The 14197-nt window shown below is 45.9% G+C and overlaps 1 protein-coding gene across 2 annotated transcripts; it reads left to right on the forward strand.

Moving 5' to 3' along the window:
• The first annotated feature begins 247 nt into the window (after positions 1 to 247).
• Positions 248 to 12936, forward strand: LOC115169441 (cytoplasmic dynein 1 intermediate chain 2-like). Of its 2 annotated transcripts, none has more exons than XM_029725059.1 (15): positions 248 to 462; positions 5355 to 5487; positions 5760 to 5814; positions 6645 to 6769; positions 6881 to 6979; positions 7076 to 7238; positions 7339 to 7438; positions 7600 to 7725; positions 7813 to 7959; positions 11059 to 11172; positions 11273 to 11406; positions 11498 to 11642; positions 11884 to 12024; positions 12101 to 12226; positions 12313 to 12936. In XM_029725059.1, exons 1-15 carry the CDS (start codon positions 343 to 345, stop codon positions 12424 to 12426), a joined length of 1842 nt encoding a protein of 613 aa, XP_029580919.1. In that variant the 5' UTR covers positions 248 to 342; the 3' UTR covers positions 12427 to 12936. The 2 variants fall into 2 exon arrangements, with proteins under 2 accessions (XP_029580919.1, XP_029580920.1); XM_029725060.1 differs by having other exon boundaries at positions 6884 to 6979.
• Positions 12937 to 14197: the final 1261 nt, after the last annotated feature.

Consider the following 14197-nt stretch of genomic DNA (forward strand, 5'->3'; position numbering starts at 1 on the left):
TAACAAACCTTTGATTAATGTTGTAATTTCATGATTCTATCTGCTGCATGAATCAACGGACAAAAAGTAGGCCTACATTAATCAATACGAAATGTATGGGTTATTTCTATCCCGCGCTGTGCCCATGATAAGATCTGACCGAAATCGTTTGTTCAACATAACAACCCAGCTAAACATAGGCGTAGCATATTATTTTCCATGTCACACACAGATAAAAGACACATTGTCATGAACAGTTATCCCATTGTGTTCACATGGTTACAGTGTGATACCACCAGCAGCTAGATCTTCAAAACTCATATTGACTTCTCTTGTTCCCTCTCTCCCGCTCTCTCTTGTAGCATGGCGGATAAACAGGATAAGAGTGAGCTGAAAGCAGAGCTGGAGAGGAAGAAACAGCGCCTGGCCCAGATCAGAGAGGAAAAGAAGAGAAAAGAGGAAGAGAAGAACAAGAAGAAGGATGTAAGTAGAGAGAAGAGAAGTAAAACATGCTAATGGCTGGCTTGATGCAGAGGAGTTGTGGGGGCTCACATCCCTGTAACATTCATCTGTATGCAGATTAAATGTATGTATTCTACTGCCCCTACGGCGGACCAGGCTATGTTAGAGATTCAGTCTGATTTAGCCGCCTCGCTGAAAGCCCTGGTTGATTTAAAATGGTTAGTTATTGCTGCAAAAACTAAATCAAATCAAATGTATTTATATAGCCCTTCTTACATCAGCTGATATCTCAAAGTGCTGTACAGAAACCCAACCTAAAACCCCAAACAGCAAGCAATGCAGGTGTAGAAGCACGGTGGCTAGGAAAAACTCCCTAGAAAGGCAAAAACCTAGGAAGAAACCTAGAGAGGAACCAGGCTATGAGGGGTGGCCAGTCCTCTTCTGGCTGTGCCGGGTGGAGATTATAACAGCACATGGCCTAGATGTTCAAATGTTCATAAATGACCAGCATTGTCAAATAATAATAATCATAGTAGTTGTCGAGGGTGCAACAAGTCACAAGAGTAAGTGTCAGTTGGCTTTTTCATAGCCGATCTTTGAGAGTATCTCTACCGCTCCTGCTGTCTCTAGAGAGTTGAAAACAGCAGGTCTGGGACAGGTAGCACGTCCGGTGAACCGGTCAGGGTTCCATAGCTGCAGGCAGAACAGTTGGAACTGGAACAGCAGCACGGCCAGGTGAACTGGGGACAGCAAGGAGTCATCAAGCCAGGTAGTCCTGAGGCATGGTCCTAGGGCCATGTCTAAATGTGTGTTGTTTTCTAATTCTCATAGAAATATTTCAGATGGTTTACACATTTATGCATTGGATGGTTCTCTCATCGAGCAGGTTGCTGCCTATAAATATCTGGGTATTTAGATTTACAAAAATGTTATGTTAAAACCTCTTACATCTAGACGTTCCGCTAGCGGAACACCTGCTCCAATATCCAATGATGGGCGTGGCGCGAAATACAAACTCCTCGAAAATCCGAAAACTTTTTCTAACATATGACTATTTTACACCATTTTAAAGATAAGACTCTCCTTTATCTAACCACACTGTCCGATTTCAAAAAGGCTTTACAGCGAAAGCAAAACATTAGATTGTCAGCAGAGTACCCAGCCAGAAATAATCAGACACCCATTTTTCAAGCTAGCATATAATGTCACAAAAAACAAAACCACAGCTAAATGCAGCACTAACCTTTGATGCTCTTCATCAGATGACACTCCTAGGACATTATGTTATACAATACATGCATGTTTTGTTCAATCAAGTTCATATTTATATCAAAAACCAGCTTTTTACATTAGCATGTGACGTTCAGAACTAGCATTCCCACCGAACACTTCCGGTGAATTTACTAAATTACTCACGATAAACGTTCACAAAAAACATAAATTATTTTAAGAATTATAGATACAGAACTCCTTTATGCAATCGCGGTGTCCGATTTTAAAATAGCTTTTCGGTGAAAGCACATTTTGCAATATTCTGAGTAGATAGCCCGGCCATCATGGCTAGCTATTTTGACACCCACCAAGTTTGGTACTCACCAAACTCAGAATTACTATAAGAAAAATTGGATTACCTTTGCTGTTCTTCGTCAGAATGCACTCCCAGGACTTCTACTTCATCACCCAATGTTGTTTTGGTTCCAAATAATCCATAGTTATATCCAAATAGCGGCGTTTTGTTCATGCGTTCAAGACACTATCCGAAGGGTAACGAAGGGTGACGCGCCCGGCGCGTATCGTGACAAAACGTTTCAAAATATTCCATTACCGTACTTCGAAGCATGTCAAATGCTGTTTAAAATCTATTTTTATGCGATTTTTCTCGTAAAAAAGCGATAATATTCCGACCAGGAGTCGTTGTTTTCGTTCAAAGACTGAAAATGTAAACATGGAGTCGTCTCGTGCACGCGCGTACCAGTCTCATTGTTCTCAGATCGACCACTTACCAAATGCGCTACTGTTTTTCAGCCAGAGACAGCAAAGTCATCATTCAACATTCTGGCGCCTTCTGGGAGCCTATGGGAGCAGTAGAAAGTGTTACGTTACAGCAGAGATCCCCTGTTTTGGATAGAGATGGCAAAGAAGGCCAAGAAATGGTCAGACAGGGTACTTCCTGTACAGATTCTTCTCAGGTTTTTGCCTGCCATTTGAGTTCTGTTATACTCACAGACACCATTCAAACAGTTTTAGGAACTTTGGAGTGTTTTCTATCCAAAGCTAATAATTATATGCATATTCTAGTTTCTGGGCAGGAGTAATAACCAGATTAAATCATGTACGTTTTTTATCCGGCCGTGAAAATACTGCTCCCTATCCATAACAAGTTAAAAAAACATATGGATGAGCTAGCTACCCACTGGGCGCACACATTGGTTGAATCAATGTCATTTCAATGACATTACTTTGAACCAACGTGAAATAGACGTTGAATTGACGTTTGTGCCTAGTGGGTAGTTAAGAAGCTGAGATTTAAAGTAGACTTCTTTTATAGAAATAAAGTCATCAAAAAAAGAAACGTCCTCTCACTGTCAACTGCGTTTATTTTCAGCAAACTTAACATGTGTAAATATTTGTATAAACATAACAAGATTCAACAACTGAGACATAAACTGAACAAGTTCCACAGACATGTGACTAACAGAAACGGAATAATGTGTCCATGAACAAAGGGGGGGGGGGGTCAAAATCAAAAGTAACAGTCAGTATCCGGTGTGGACACCAGCTACATTAAGTACTGCAGTGCCTCTCCTCCTCATGGACTACACCAGATTTGCCAGTTCTTGCTGTGAGATGTTATCCCACTCTTCCACCAAGGCACCTGCAAGTTCCCGGACATTTCTGGGGGGAACGGCCCTAGCCCTCACCCTCCGACCCAACAGATCCCAGACGTGCTCAATGGGATTAAGATCCGGGCTCTTCGCTGGCCATGACAGAACACTGACATTCCTGTCTTGCAGGAAATCACGCACAGAGCGAGCAGTATGGCTGGTGGCATTGTCATGCTGGAGGGTCATGTCAGGATGCGCCTGCAGGAAGGGTACCACATGAGGGAGGAGGATGTCTTCCCTGTAACGCACAGCGTTGAGATTGCCTGCAATGACAACAAGCTCAGTCCGATGATGTTGTGACACACTGCCCCAGACCATGACGTACCCTCCACCTCCAAATTGATCCCACTCCAGATTACAGGCCTCGGTATAACGCTCATTCCTTCAACGATAAACGCGAATCCGACCATCACCCCTGGTGAGACAAAACCGTGACTCGTCAGTGAAGAGCACTTTTTGCCAGTCCTGTCTGGTCCAGCAACGGTGGGTTTGTGCCCATAGGCGACGTTGTTGCCGGTGATATCTGCCTTACAACAGGCCTACAAGCCCTCAGTCCAGCCTCTCTCAGCCTATTGCGGCCAGTCGGAGCACTGATGGAGGGATTGTGCGTTCCTGGTGTAACTCGGGCAGTTGTTGTTGCCATCCTGTACCTGTCCTGCAGGTGTGAGTTTCAGATGTACCGATCCTGTGCAGGTGTTGTTACACTGGGTCTGCCACTGCGAGGATGATCAGCTGTCCGTCCTGTCTCCCTGTAGCCTGTCTTAGGCATCTCACAGTACGGACATTGCAATTTATTGCCCTGGCCACATCTCCAGTCCTCATGCCTCCTTGCAGCATGCCTAAGGCACGTTCACGCAGATGAGCAGTGACCCTGGGCATCTTTCTTTTGGTGTTTTTCAGAGTCAGTAGAAAGGCCTCTTTAGTGTCCTAATTTTTCATAACTGTGACCTTAATTGCCTACCGTCTGTAAGCTGTTAGTGTCTTAACGACCGTTCCACAGGTGCATGTTCATTAATTGTTTATGGTTCATTGAACAAGCATAGGAAAAAGTGTTTACATTGAAGATCTGTGAAGTTATTTGTATTTTTACAAATTATCTTTGAAAGACGGGGTCCTGAAAAAGGGACATTTCTTTTTTTGCTGAGTTTAGATCATGCCTCTCCATAAACAGCAGGAAGCAGGTTGTACAGGCAACCTTCCTGCCAGTTCTTGATTATGGTGACACCATTCATCAGAATGCAGCAGCCGCTACTCTAAAACCCTTGGGTGCAGTGTACCATAGCGCGCTTCGCTTTAATCACAGTTGACAGGTTTAATCATCACCACAGCGTCCTGTATCAGAAGGTCAGCTGGACCTCTCTAAATTCCCCTAGATCACTTCATTTTCCCCCTTTTTGTTTACATAAGCTCTGCTGCACAAGCTTCTAACATATCTCACTTCTCTGTTAATGTATAAAAATAAGAGTCCCCAAGCCCGCTTGCAGGGTTAGTTAACACTTGAAGTCCCCCGTGTCTCTACCAACCTAGGTAAATCAGCATTTAGTCTTAACACCCCCTATGTTTGGAATAATTTACAATCCTCGTTACGTCTTGAATCCCTGGTGACAGTAGGGCACTTTAGAACGCTGATGAGGAATGAATTCACTGAAGTTTGCTAGTTTTTTTGGTTGATTGTAATCATTTTTGTGTTGTGAAACATATTGTATCTTCTGTATCTTGTAGTTCTTTTTTGTTGTTGCTGTTTTATTGTATCATCATGTTGATTTGTGAATTGTTTGTTCACAGGGCACTATTGAGAATGAGACCCTTGTCTCAATTGGGCTCCCCTGAATAAATATAAGTAAAAATAAATAGTATATTATTATTAGAGTGTCATGTAATAGCCTATGCAGTATTTATACTTGGTTATATTGTATTTATTACGTGATCTTTTTCCCTGTCTCTCCAATTCAACGGATCCCTCTCACGCTACCTCTCTCCTTTTCTACCCATTCTCCCTCTCCCCCCTTCCACTCTCTCCCCCTGTAGGGGTCTGACTCGAAGCGGGAAGGGGAAGGGGGTGGAGTAGGTGCAGCAGATGACTCTTCTGACCTGGAGAAGAAGAGGAGAGAGGCTGAGGCTCTGCTGCAGAGCATGGGGATCACCCCTGATATACCCAACAGTAAAGACACACACACACTCACGTACACACTCTTCTGTTTTTTAACAAGCATTTTTGCATGAAGCCTCAGCGTGCCACTTATCCCCTACTTTTTCTTCTCTTTTCTTCTCTCCCGTCATTTACTACTAACCAACTGACATTCTTATTCACACACTCATTCACTCCCTCATTCTTTGACCCCACACACACTCACACAGCCCAGCTTCTGAGGGTAATAACAGAGGATACGTGTCTGTTTCACAATCTAGTCACTACCCTTATGTCTCCCTCAGCCAAGTCAGTGGGCAGCGAGTCTGGAAGCCAGGACTCTGGAGATGGAAACTCTAGGTCTGTATGCGTGTTTGTGTATTTGTGATTAAGTACTTGTATGCTCAGTGTATGTTACTAATTAACCTGCCAGCTTTCTCTCTTCCTGCTCTCTCTCTCTCTCCTTCTCTCTCCCTGCTCTCTCTCTCTCCCTGCTCGCTCTCTCTCTCCCTGCTCGCTCTCTCTCTCCCTGCTCGCTCTCTCTCTCCCTGCTCGCTCTCTCTCTCTCCCTGCCTGCCTGCTCTCTCTCCCTGCCTGCTCTCTCTCTCTCTCTCTCTTCCTGCTCTCTCTCTCTCTCTCTCTCTTCCTGCTCTCTCTCTCTCCCTGCTCTCTCTCTCTCTCTTCCTGCTCTCTCTCTCTCTTCCTGCTCTCTCTCTCTCTTCCTGCTCTCTCTCTCTCTTCCTGCTCTCTCTCTCTCTCTTCCTGCTCTCTCTCTCTCTCTTCCTGCTCTCTCTCTCTCTCTCTTCCTGCTCTCTCTCTCTCTGCTGCCCCCTGGTGGTGTGATGTGGCTGTATCAGGACGTTACCCTGGGATCCTGACCCCTCTACTCTGCAGCTGCACTCTGACTCTGAACTACTGGGGTTCACCTCTTTCTTATTCTATAAGACACATTCCCCTACTTGGGCAGTGGTTTTGCTCCTCTCTTCTGTTCCTCTTGGTCATTTCTTTGGTGGGCCTGAATGGCCCTTGTTAGCATCATACACATTGCTGTCTGCTAGCACATGTACAGTGTTTGTCTTTGTAATGGTGTGTTTGGATGTGGAGTGTGAGAGTGTTTGTATAATGGTGTGGCTGTGTTTTTAAGTATTGGTATGTGTCTCTCTGACTCTGTGTGTGTGTCTCCTGTCCAGGCGAGGTTTTAGGCTTGGCATGGCAAAGGTGACCCAGGTGGATTTCCCTCCAAAACAGATGGTGTCCTACTCCAAGGAGACACAGACCCCCGCCGATACACAAACACACACCCAGGATAAACCAGGTAAACTTTGTGTTTTATGGGTTAGCTGCAAATCTACAAACTTTGAATGTTTTAATGTACGTTGTGTTGTTGTGAGCATGATTTTGTGCTTTTGTGTGTGTGCGTGTGTAGCAGAGGAGGAGGAAGAAGAGGAGGAGGAGATGGTCGATCCCAAGCCAGCAGAGGACTCCAAGGAGGAGAAAGCTGATGAGGAGGAGAAGCAGGAAGAAGGTGAGATTGACTTTACCCTCCTGCCTCTGTAAGTTGACTAGCCATGGCCTACACCACTTCCAATATTCATGAGTGTGTGTGTGTGTGTGTGTGTAGTCCCTCCCAAGGAGCTGACTGAAGAGGAGAAGATGCACCTGCTCAACTCTGAGGAGTTCATGACCTTCTTCGATCGAGGGAGCAGGATTGTAGAGCGGGCTCTCTCTGAGCGAGTGGACGTCTGCTTCGACTACAGTGGCCGAGACCTGGAGGACAAGGAGGGGTGAGACACACACACCTGAACACACAACTATAGAGAGTGTATGTTCTTATTTCTCTCTCTCGCTCTCTCTTTCTTTCAATCTTTCTTTCTCCCTTTCCAGTGAGATGCAGGCGGGGGCTAAGATGTCTCTGAGTAGGGTGTTCTCTGACGAGCGCTGGTCCAAGAACAGAGTGGTCACCTGTCTGGACTGGTCTCCTCAGGTAGGAGAGTGTGTGATGATTCGGATTAGGGCCCATCTTTTAAAGAGTTACATAATCTCTTGTGTTGGACTCTGTTAGAGTCATGCAAATCTGTGCATTTGACTCCTGATACACTTCTGTTTTACCCCTGTTGACTGCTGTTTGACTGCTGTTTGATTCAGTACCCTGAGCTGCTGGTGGCCTCCTACAACAACAATGAAGATGCTCCACATGAGCCGGACGGAGTGGCTCTGGTTTGGAATATGAAGTATAAGAAGACCACACCTGAATACACCTTCCACTGCCAGGTACACACACACACACACACACACACACACACACACACATCCCACTTCTCTGTGAATATAATTCTCTTCTCTGTGTCTCTTCCCCAGTCTCCGGTGATGTCAGCGGCGTTCGCCAGGTTCCATCCTAACCTGATTGTGGGTGGGACTTACTCAGGCCAGATCGTCCTGTGGGACAACAGGAGCAACAAAAGAACATCTGTACAGAGAACTCCCCTGTCTGCATCCGCTCACACGGTAACTCATATACACTACAAAGGAACGTTGCTGACGGGTGTATAAAGTCAAGCACACCGCCGTGCAATCTCCATAGACAAACATTGGCAGTAGAATAACCTTACTGAAGAACTCAGTGACTTTCAACATGGCACCTTCATAGGATGCCACCTTTCCAACAAGTCAGTTCGTCAAATTTCTTCCCTGCTAGAGCTACCCCGGTCAACTGTAAGCGCTGTTATTGTGAAATGGGAACGTCTAGGAGCAACAACGGCTCAGCTGCAAAGTAGTAAGCCACACAAGCTCACAGAATGGGACCAGTCAGTGCTAAAGGACATAGCGTGTAAAAATCGTCTGTCCTCGGTTGCAACTAGGGCTGTTGCGGTGACCGTATTACTGCTACACCAGCGGTCACGAGTCATGAAGGCAGTCAAACTCCACATGACAATTTAGTCACGGTAATTAGGCTTCTCCAAGCTCTGATATTGCTGACGGTCATTAGCAGCCTACCAAACTTGCTAACTGCCTGGTACTCAGCACTCTATTGTCCCTCTAATCACTCTGACATCAATGCAAATGTATTCGAAAATCAAATCAAACACTTCATGAGAACCCATGAGATCATGTTGCACACATTTCTGTAGGCTAAAAAAGAGAGAGTGATGGCCTCTATTAAAGAGGAGGATTCTATCAGTTTTCTATAGGCAAGGCCTATTATACACTGCTCAAAAAAATAAAGGGAACACTTAAACAACACAATGTAACTCCAAGTCAATCACACTTCTGTGAAATCAAACTGTCCACTCAGGAAGCAACACTGATTGACAATACATTTCACATGCTGTTGTGCAAATGGAATAGACAACAGGTGGAAATTATAGGCAATTAGCAAGACACCCCCAATAAAGGAGTGGTTCTGCAGGTGGTGACCACAGACCACTTCTCAGTTTCTATGCTTCCTGGGTGATGTTTTGGTCAATTTTGAATGCTGGCGGTGCTTTCACTCTAGTGGTAGCATGAGACGGAGTGTACAACCCACACAAGTGGCTCAGGTAGTGCAGCTCATCCAGGATGGCACATCAATGCGAGCTGTGGCAAGAAGGTTTGCTGTGTCTGTCAGCGTAGTGTCCAGAGCATGGAGGCGCTACCAGGAGACAGGCCAGTACATCAGGAGACGTGGAGGAGGCCATAGGAGGGCAACAACCCAGCAGCAGGACCGCTACCTCCGCCTTTGTGCAAGGAGGAGCACTGCCAGAGCCCTGCAAAATGACCTCCAGCAGGCCACAAATGTGCATGTGTCTGCTCAAACGGTCAGAAACAGACTCCATGAGGGTGGTATGAGGGCCCGACGTCCACAGGTGGGGGTTGTGCTTACAGCCCAACACCGTGCAGGACGTTTGGCATTTGCCAGAGAAGACCAAGATTGGCAAATTCGCCACTGGCGCCCTGTGCTCTTCACAGATGAAAGCAGGTTCACACTGAGCACGTGACAGAGTCTGGAGACGCCGTGGAGAACGTTCTGCTGCCTGCAACATCCTCCAGCATGACCGGTTTGGCGGTGGGTCAGTCATGGTGTGGGGTGGCATTTCTTTGGGGGGGCCGCACAGCCCTCCATGTGCTCGCCAGAGGTAGCCTGACTGCCATTAGGTACCGAGATGAGATCCTCAGACCCCTTGTGAGACCATATGCTGGTGCGGTTGGCCCTGGGTTCCTCCTAATGCAAGACAATGCTAGACCTCATGTGGCTGGAGTGTGTCAGCAGTTCCTGCAAGAGGAAGGCATTGATGCTATGGACTGGCCCGCCCGTTCCCCAGACCTGAATCCAATTGAGCACATCTGGGACATCATGTCTCGCTCCATCCACCAACGCCACGTTGCACCACAGACTGTCCAGGAGTTGGCGGATGCTTTAGTCCAGGTCTGGAAGGAGATCCCTCAGGAGACCATCCGCCAGCTCATCAGGAGCATGCCCAGGTGTTGTAGGGAGGTCATACAGGCACGTGGAGGCCACACACACTACTGAGCCTCATTTTGACTTGTTTTAAGGACATTACATCAAAGTTGGATCTGCCTGTAGTGTGGTTTTCCACTTTAATTTTGAGTGTGACTCCAAATCCAGACCTCCATGGGTTGATAAATTGGATTTCCATTGATTATTTTTGTGTGATTTTGTTGTCAACACATTCAACTATGTAAAGAAAAAAGTATTTAATAAGGTCATTTCTTTCATTCAGATCTAGGATGTGTTGTTTAAGTGTTCCCTTTATTTTTTGAGCAGTATATTTTTTTCTTGACTTTCCTAATATTAAGCAAATATTAAGCACATTGCTTATCTTTACAACAGGAGTATAGCCTACCTGGCTGGAATGACAATTAACCACAGGAAAAGCTTCCTCCATTCCCTATTTAAGTGTAGAGATTACATGTATTTTTTCCCCTGCCCCTGTTGAGACAATATAATGGTCCATTCTAAATCAAAGCGAATTTCACACACATATTATTTAGTACATGCAAAGACAAGATTAAATCAAGAATAGTCTTATGGGTGACAATATTAGCCTCACTTGTGAATGATGTCCAGTTTAAGGCAAGAAACAATGCCTTTTTTTAATCATAGTCGCACACCTCATGTAGCCTAGCCCATAGGCCTATATGTTTTGATAAGGTTTGTATCACAACTAAAGTGGCCGGATATTGGTGTGGAAGAACTTAACTGGTCTGCACAGAGCCCTGACCTCAACCCCATCGAACACCTTTGGGATGAATTGGAAAGGCGACTCCGAGCCAGGCCTAATCGCCCAACATCAGTGCCCAACCTCACTAATGCTCTTGTGGCTGAATGGAAGCAAGTCCCCGCAGTAATGTCCCAACATCTAGTGGAAAGCCTTCCCAGAAGAGTAGAGGCTGTTACAGCAGTAAAAGGGGGACCAACTCCATACGAATGAGATGTTCATATACTTTTGGCCACGTAGTCAACATTTAGCACTCAATAGCTTTCCAATTGTGAAAATGTTTCGATATTATTTTACGGGGTACAAGCTACTATCAGCTAAATATAGACTGGACTGTGTCATGTTAGCTAAATGGAAACATCCCCCATTTGTGTCCTGTGATATTCAGCACCCGGTGTACTGTGTGAACATGGTCGGGACCCAAAACGCTCACAACCTCATCAGCATCTCTACTGACGGAAAGATGTGTTCTTGGAACCTAGACATGCTGTCTCAACCACAGGTACAACTGCAGTGTGCGTTTGTGTTCTAGGACATTGCGAAGTTAGTGTTTTGGCAGTCTTAATGCTGTCTGTGTGTGTGTGTGTGTGTGAGAGATACAGGACAGTCTGGAGCTGGTGTTTAAGCAGTCTAAGGCAGTATCAGTGACCTCCATGGCGTTTCCTCTGGGTGATGTCAACAACTTTGTGGTTGGGAGTGAAGATGGATCAGTCTACACCGCCTGCCGCCACGGGAGGTGTGTGTGTGTTCATAACTTTGCGGACATCACTTTGTGGCCAACACCAATATGTGTGTGGGTTCTAACAGTGTGTGTGTGTCTGTTACAGTAAGGCAGGCATCAGTGATGTGTTTGAGGGACACCACGGTCCAGTCACTGGACTGAGCTGTCACAGTGCCGGGGGTCCTGTGGATTTCTCCCATCTCTTCATCTCTGCTTCCTTCGACTGGACCGTTAAGCTGTGGACCACCAAGGTAACACATACATACGCACGTCTTCTTCTGGGAGCCCTCGTAGTAGAGTATGATCTCCCTCCAGGTGTCGTGGGGTCTGGCTGGCCCTGGGTCCGGAGGTGGCTGAGGCAGGTTGATCCGTGATCTGCAGCTTCTGTGGCAGTAATGGTTCGTTCTGTGTCCCGGGCGCTGTTGTTACTGGCACCGGTTACTGTGCTTCGCTGCGACACACTTACCCTTTCTCCCCTTTGTCTCTCTGTAGAGTACCCGTCCTCTGTATTTGTTTGAGGACAGCTGTGATTACGTGTATGATGTCATGTGGTCTCCCACACACCCCGCCCTCTTCGCCTGTGTGGATGGATCAGGACGGCTGGACCTGTGGAACCTCAACAACGACACGGAGGTACACACACATTTATACGCAACAGTGCAAAACAACAGATATGCATATGAACAATGCAACATTGTGTGTGTCCTAGGTGCCCAGTGCCAGTGTGGTTGTGGATGGGTCTCCTGCTCTGAACCGTGTGCGCTGGGCTCACTCAGGGAGAGAAATCGCTACAGGAGACTCAGACGGGCAGGTGCTGGTCTACGACGTAGGAGAGGTGAGATTCATCCCCGAAGCTCTTGATATACTGTACATGTCATACCTGTGTGTAACCCATGTGTGTATATTCTCTCGTTTCCACAGCAAATCTGTGTGCCCAAGGCAGATGAGTGGACCCGTTTCGTGCGCACGCTCGTGGAGATCAACGAGAACCGAGACGAAGGAGACGAGCTCGCCGCGCAGCGCCTACTCGCCTGATCACCATGGCTACTTTGGGGACCACGCCCCTCTTGCTTCCAAATCCTCCCTCTGGTTGGAGCAGGTGTGATGTCTATCCCTCAGGGTTGTAGAATGTCAGTGTTCTGTCCACAGCTCCTCCAACTCAAGTGCTTTTCTAAATATGCAAAACGTACCTTTTCCAGACGTATGTATGTTCCCTATGGGCTGACGATGTGTGTTTAACTGATGGTGAAGAACAGAAAAAGATCACCCATGCTATGCACATTCCAACCTTCATAGACAAGGACAGCCATGTCCTCAGGTTTTAGCAACAATTTTATTTATCCATGCTTTTATAAATCACATTCGGTTGCACATATTTTAAACATCACATTTATGCAGATAGCGTTACTAATATCCCTTAAACCTTAATTTAAAAAGCCTTTTTTTCCCTCTCCCAACTAAAAATATTCTCCACAGCAAGTTATGAACCAAAGTTAACTTTTTCTTTGAAAATGTAATGTACCTGTAGGGGTCTTAATAGAAAAACAGTTTTGGTCTCCTTCCTGAAAGCATGAATAATGAAGTCTTCCCTCATACGAAGATGTGGACCCAAGCAGAGCCATAGATACAGTACAGTGCCTCCGGAAAGTATTCAGACCCCTTGACTTTATCCACATTTTGATACGTTACAGCATTATTCTAAAATGTATTAAATAAATACCAATCCTCAGCAATCTACACACAACCAAAAACAGGTTTAGATATTTTTGCAAAAATAAAACAGAAATACCTTAATTACATTAGTATTCAGACCCTTTCTTATGAGACTCGAAATTGAGCTCAGGTTCATCCTGTTTCCATTGATCATCCTTGAGCTGTTTCTACAACTTGATTGGAGTCCACCTGTGGTACATTTAATTGATTGGACATGATTTGGAAAGGCGCACGTGTCTATATAAGGTCCCATAGTTGACAGTGCATGTCAGAGCAAAAACCAAGCCATGAGGTCGAAGGAATTGTCCGTAGAGCGCCGAGACAGGATTGTGTCAAGGCACAGATCTGGGAAAGGGTACAAAAAAAAAATGTCTGCAGCATTGAAGGTCCCCAAGAACACAGTGGCCTCCGTCATTCTTAAATGGAAGTTTGGAACCACCAAGACTCTTCCTAGAGCTGGCCGCCCGGCCAAACTGAGCAATCGGGGGGAGCAGATTCTCTGGTCTGATAAAACCAAGATTGAACTCTTTGGCCTGAATGCCAAGCACCACGTCTGGAGAAAACCTGGCAACATCCCTACGGTGAAGCATGGTGGCAGCATCATCCTGTTGGGATGTTTTTCAGTGACAGGGATACTAGTCAGGATCGAGGGAAAGATTAACTGAGCAAAGTACAAAGAGATCCTTGATGAAAACCTGCTCCAGAGCACTCAGGGACCTCAGCCAGGGGCGAAGGTTCACCATCCAACAGGACAACAACCCTAAGCTCACAGCCAAGACAACGCAGAAGTGGCTTCGGGACAAGTCTCTGAATGTCCTTGACTGGACCAGCCAGAGCCCAGACTTGAACATCTCTGGAGAGACCTGAAAATAGCTGTGCAGCAATGCTCCCCATCCAACCTGACAGAGCTTGAGTGGATCTGCAGAGAAAAATGGAAGAAACTCAGAATACAGATGTGCCAAACTTGTAGCGTCATACAATACTTGATGCTATAATCGCTGCCAAAGGTGCTTCGGGACAAGTCTCTGTAAAGGGTCTGAATACTTATTACATTTACATATTTCCATTAATAAATTTGCTAAAATTTCTACAT

This window comes from Salmo trutta, chromosome 31, assembly GCF_901001165.1.
Source record: "Salmo trutta chromosome 31, fSalTru1.1, whole genome shotgun sequence".
NCBI lineage: Eukaryota > Metazoa > Chordata > Actinopteri > Salmoniformes > Salmonidae > Salmo > Salmo trutta.

Coding starts and splice junctions, on each gene's coding strand:
- LOC115169441 (XM_029725059.1), top strand. CDS start 343: ATGGCGGATAAACAGGATAAGAGTGAGCTGAAAGCAGAGCTGGAGAGG. Junction 5,815..6,644: donor TCTGGAGATGGAAACTCTAG/GTCTGTATGCGT, acceptor TCTCCTGTCCAG/GCGAGGTTTTAGGCTTGGCA. Junction 12,025..12,100: donor ACCTCAACAACGACACGGAG/GTACACACACAT, acceptor TGTGTGTCCTAG/GTGCCCAGTGCCAGTGTGGT.